Genomic DNA, 6,000 nt, shown 5'->3' on the forward strand with positions numbered 1-6,000 from the left:
CCAGAGCTTGACCCCAATCAAACATCTCTGGAGAGACCTGAAAATAGCTCTGCAGCAACGCTCCCCATCCAACCTGACAGAGCTTGAGAGGATCTGCAGAGAACAATGGGAGAAACTCCCCAAATACAGGTGTGCCAAACTTGTAGCGTCAAACCCAAGAAGACTTTATGCTGTAATCGTTGCCAAAGGTGCTTCAACAAAGTACTGAATACTTGTGTAATATTTCAGTGTTTTTTATTTTTTTATTTATGACCCATTAAAAATTCTAAACACCTGTTCTTGCTTCGTCATTATGAGGTATTGTGTGTAGATTGACGAGTGAAAAAAACAATTTAATCCATTTTAGAATAAGGCTGTAAAGTAACAAAATGTGGAAAAATTCAAGGGTTCTGAATACTTTCCGAAGGCACTGAACAAAAATAAACTCAACAATGAAAGTGTTGGTCCAATGTCTCATGAGCTGAAATAAAAGATCCCAGAAATGTTCCATACAGACAAAAAGCTAATATCTCTCAAACTTTGTACACACATTTGTTTACATCCCTGTTCGTAAGCATTTCTCCTTTGCCAAGATAATCCATCCACCTAACAGGTGTGGCATATCAAGAAACGAATTAATCAGCATGATCATTACACAGATGCACCTTGTGTTGGGACAATAAAAGGTATCTAAAATGTGCAGTTTTGTCACAGCACAATGCCATAGATGTCTCAAGTTGAGGGAGCATGCAATTGGCATGCTGTACGCAGGAATGTCCACCAGAGCTGTTGCCAGAGATGTAATGATAATTTCTCTACCATAAGCCGCCACCAACGTCATGTTACAGAATTTTGCACTATGTCCCACTGGCCTCAAAACCGCAGACCACGTGTAACCACACCAGCCCAAGGGGGGTGCTGAGGAGTATCTTGTCTGTAATAAATCCCTTTAGTGGGGGGAGAAACTAATTCTAATGGTTTTCAATTGACTGATTTCCTAATGTGAATTTTAACGCAGGAAAGCCTACAAGTAATCCTCATCATCATGATCCCCACACAGTCAGCCATAGGATGAAGGCAACTTCAACAAAGCATTCCAGGTTATGCTGGTTGAGAGAATGCCAAGAGCATGCAAAGCTGTCATCAAGGCAAAGGGTGGCTACTTTGAAGAATATAAAATATATTTTTTTATTTGTTTAACACTTTTTGGGTTACTACATGATTCCACATGTGTTATTTCATAGTGTTGATGCCTTTACTATTATTCTACAATGTAGAAAATAGTCAAATAAAGAAAAACCCTTGAATGAATAGGTGTGTCGAAACTTGACTGGTACTGCATTTTAAACAAAATAAACATCTGGATAAGCATCAAAAACCTACATAGGAGAGTTTGAAATGAGGTACTGTTTCTCCATGATAAACGTACTGTATTTATTCATGGAGGAGAAAAAAAATCAACCTGAGATAGCACTGCTATCCAGGTGCCTTGATCGAACTCTCCACATTATCTTTGTGATCTTGGGACAAGAAACTCGGTTCATAGTTGTGACAGTCATCGTTACATCGTGTGTGAAGGCTAAATATGTAACGAAGTGAAGATCATATCAGGATCACAACACAATAGCTTGTGTCGCAAAGAAAGCAACAAAGTACATGAGATGTTGCCTTTATGCAAAGCACTGGTTAAAATCTGTGCCTCCACTTATAATCAAAATCGTTCATTTGACACTTTAAAAGTTATGGCAGTTTCAATCAAAAGGATTGAGGTTATTTCGTTTGTAAGTGTTAGTCCAAGGCTTTTCAAACATGTATCAGTTATATATTTACACACATTTTACAGTAACACTCCTCTTAACATTGATGTTAGGCTGCATTGCTTACATATACCACGCTTACAAGTTTACGTAGCTGTAACTAAAGTTTATTTAACAGACAAGTCAGAACTTCATTTGCTCAGGTTGGATGTCCAGCACAAATTCTTAATTAACACGAATAGAGTAAGAAGAAATCTATAATAAGACGTCTAGAGAAGATATCTAGTAAACCTACTGTATTGGTCAATTGCATTTTTAAAAATCACTACAAACGCGTCTCAAAACTTTGCACATTCAAACAATATGTGAGTCAGCGTCCATGCTGCATGCAACTGCTTACAGAAAAACAACATACTTAGATTCCATATCTTCTAAAATAGAATGTCATGCACAAAATCGTTGTTCGAAGTAGCAATTATGTTATTTCTTGCAATCGCTGCATGAGCACTATATTTGATATTTAAATTCTAGACAACGATACATTTATAACCCCAAATGAACAACTATTCGGTTGATTGCGATAATGTTGCGATCATGTTTTAATAAATATCCTCTAAAAGAACGAAAAAGTAAAAAAAAAAAAAGTTAGAGACGTACCATCGCGGGAGCAAACAACACTCAGGAGAGCGAGCGAGTAATGTACAGACCTATACATTATGGTAGCTATAGTTTAGAAAGTTGGAGCTTCCTTTTAACCAGGTAAAACTCTTAAATAGTGCATAATTCACTTACTTTTCTCTCGCTTGGCTATCGGAAGGGACGACAGCTCCTTTACCTTTAGCGTACATGCTGGATTCTGTTTTAAGACTTTTACCCCACTCAACACCTGTCAAAGAAAGCAGCCAGCCAAACGTTCTATCTCCATAGCTACCCCTTTAGTGTTTTTCCTTATCCTCCTCCTCCTCCCCCCCTCCTCCTCCTTTTTTTCACATCTCCAACATTGGCCACAAATCAGGCACAGTTTCTATTGGGGGAACTTGAAACAGACCGATGGCGGATTTTTTTCCCCCTCAACCGCTGTTCGAGAATGGATTCACACTCCCTCCGCTAAAGGATGGTGGGGGCTTCTTAAAGGGGAACGCACACGCTTCTTGTTTACTGACCTCAGAAACATGTAAGAATTGAGGTAGGGAAACTGAAGTCTTCCATTTAGGCCAGCATTTCCCAAACTCGCCCATTGGGATCCCAAGGGGGGCACGTTTTGGTTTTTGCCCTATCACTAACTGATGGTTTACATTTCTCAAATCATAAATTCAAAAAGACTACTGGATTGACCAAAGGCTCAAGCCCATTTTATCCGCACAGCAACATTGACTTAATTTACTGAGCAGTCCTAGGTAGCTGAGGGGTTGGCCAAATACATTTCATGGTAGCTAATTGAATTACACAAATAGCCAAACTGACCATTATGTGAAAGGCTACTGCCTGCGTGAAAACGTATCAAAATAATGAGTCTCCCCAAAATGGAGCAGTTACAGTGTTGTGCTTCGCAACTGAGTCAAGTCTGTATTATTATTTTTGAATGAGGACATACTGTTGGTGAGCCAAAGTAGATATTTAGTGCATGCTTAGTGTTGTAGCAGTTGTTGTCATCTTAGTGTTGTAGCAATTCTTTAGCGATTCATAGAATCACATGATGAGGAACCTTGTCTGAGACATAAAAAACATTGTAGTCTCCAGACCAAAAGCTAGTTGGAGTGGTGAGCATCAACAGCCAGGGTGTAAACCAGTCGGTTACATTGGTGCCATGACCTGTATCAAAGAGCTGAGGTTGATGATGAGAGGGGTTTAAAGGGGAGTGAATGTAAAGCAGGCAGCTAGTCTGGAGAGTTGTAGCCTTTGCCTGTCGAGTAACCTCCACCTAGAGACCTAAAAAGTCATTCTTATTGTCAGTTGTTGCCTCAACATACTGTCATTGTCAACCTAATGATCGAATTGAATAGCTACGTTCTGCCTCTATCGTTAAGATCCTAAGTGACTGGGGGTGGAGCTACTCAGGTTAAATTATTTATGGTTTTGATATGGTTAAAAATAACCCTCATAGACCACCACACTGCACCCGAGCAACCTTCCTCTGTAGCAAACGTCTTTGTTATACAATGTCAATAGAAACACAATGGATATGTGTAGTGTAGCAACCATTTCAGATATTCTACAGTTGGAAGAAAAAATCTATAAATTGCTGTCCAGCAGAGGAATTCCCCCAGCTCCTCCCATTGTGGGGGGGCCAAATGATAATTAATCACAGGTTGAATAATTTAATGCAGAGCCAATGGATGCCTTCCCCAGCCCATTTCTCAGCACCTGCCTTAGGAGGTGTGTGTGTGTGTGTGTGTGTGTGTGTGTGTGTGTGTGTGTGTGTGTGTGTGTGTGTGTGTGTGTGTGTGTGTGTGTGTGTGTGGTGCTGGGGCCTCTTTTGGGGCCAGAGACGGGGAGCACAGAGCACATCTCGTAGGGGGCTTGGGCTAATGCACCTAAATGTGCAAAGTATGATTTCAAACATGGATGCAATTGACATTTGGGTACAGGACTCGTGTCCTGACATTCAAACATGGTTAAATGGTTCTGTCTCTAATAAAGACATTGATGTAAATTATTATAATGTATTTAGATGTGACAGATTACAGAAAGGGGAGGAGTGGCCATATATGTCAAATATAATTTCATGGCATCCCAATCTTTAAATATTTCTGTTCCCAAGGTCATCAAACACACAAATTTGGTTGAAGATGTGTCCATAAACCAGAATACACATTAATTGTTTCTGGGATTTACCGCCCCCCTGCTGCCATGGCGGATGCTGTGGGTACTAAATCTGAGCGTTTACCACCTTTTCTGTCTTTGGAGTTTGTCATTTTAGACAATTTGAATCTAGATTGGCTATCCCCGGCCTCAAATCAATTTAAGAGTATATGCATTGATTTTAATCTGACTCGAAACCCACACGGCGAAATTTGAAAAACCCTATTAACTCCTCATTGATTGATTTAAATCTTACAAATAACCCCTATAAATATTGTCTAGTGGAAAATTTGCATTTGATCTCAGTGATCATTTTCCCATAGTATATATTAGAGATATGAAACAGCAAAATACTAATCCTTGTTTAATTTATTAAGAAGAGACATTTTAAAAAGTTTCATCAAGGGATTTGACATGTTCTACTCTGCCACTGTCTCCTGTATTCCTGATTCTGAGTTGGCTCTTGAAAATGTCTCCTCCATATTTATTCCTCTGGCAGATAAACACGCACCTTTTAAACAATTCAGAGTCAAAGATAGTTCTTTTCTTTCTTCTATCTCAGCTCATTCAGACAAGAAATCAGGCCTGGACCAAAGCAAGGAAAACTGACTCTGTAGTGGACTGGCAACTTTCAGACAATTGAGAAACAGATGTACTATCTCGATTAAGAAAGCTAAATCAAGCTACTTTTTAAGCTCTATCTTTGGCTGCAGGGGATCCTTCTAAATGTTGGAAAACAGTAAATGTTGGAAAACTTTGCTCAGACGCGAAGTAGTATGCCACACAAGCTCACAGCCCATATCCCAAGATGGCGCAGCAGTAAGACGTGTTTGTTTTTGTCCCATGTAAATATTCAGTTTTTTCCTTTTTTTGTATATATTTCATTATATTTAAATCTCTTTCTTCCATTTTCGAATTAAACATACCTTCCTGCAACCCGCCTCACCCAATGTGGTACAGAACTGCTATTTTTTAGACCTTATAACTGGAACCTTAATCAGAAGCTAGCCATCAAAAGCTAGCCAGCTAATTAGCTATGAACTCTTTAGTCATTGTTAGCGGTCTTTAACTTTAGCTCGGACACCAGCCGCTATAGCCCGGATAGCCCGGATAATACTTGCCTGTCTGCACAGCTCGATATCAGCCCTGAGCATATCAGACTGCTTTTTTCCCTACTACATCACCAGATTCTTGCCGCAAGCTCTGGACCATTACACAGGATCTTCACAGCTAGCTAGCTGCTACTGAGTGGCTATTGTGGCTAACACCCTTGTCCAGAAGCATGCACCAGTTAGCCTCGAGCTAGGCCCATCTCCCGGCTAGCAAACGAAGTACACCAACTACAATACCTCTCTTGCCAATTGGCCCGGACCCTTTGTCAACACGGAGCCCCGCCGATCCAACACGACTGGTCTGCTGACTTAATTCGGCCGATGTGCTCTCAACCGGCCTCTGAGTCGTG

At 40.3% G+C, this 6,000-nt stretch overlaps 1 protein-coding gene across 2 annotated transcripts in view; it reads right to left on the minus strand.

Moving 5' to 3' along the window:
- The window catches only part of LOC109897861 (single-stranded DNA-binding protein 3-like), a 125,894-nt gene extending 123,160 nt beyond the window's left edge, over positions 1 to 2,734 (minus strand). For both annotated transcript variants that reach the window (XM_020492473.2, XM_020492474.2), the window contains exon 1: positions 2,529 to 2,734. In XM_020492473.2, coding sequence (XP_020348062.1) covers positions 2,529 to 2,584 — 56 coding nt within the window. In that variant the 5' untranslated portion in view covers positions 2,585 to 2,734. The remainder of the gene's footprint in view (positions 1 to 2,528) is intronic.
- Positions 2,735 to 6,000: the final 3,266 nt, after the last annotated feature.

This window comes from Oncorhynchus kisutch, linkage group LG10 (genome assembly GCF_002021735.2).
Source record: "Oncorhynchus kisutch isolate 150728-3 linkage group LG10, Okis_V2, whole genome shotgun sequence".
NCBI classification, from domain to species: Eukaryota; Metazoa; Chordata; class Actinopteri; order Salmoniformes; family Salmonidae; genus Oncorhynchus; species Oncorhynchus kisutch.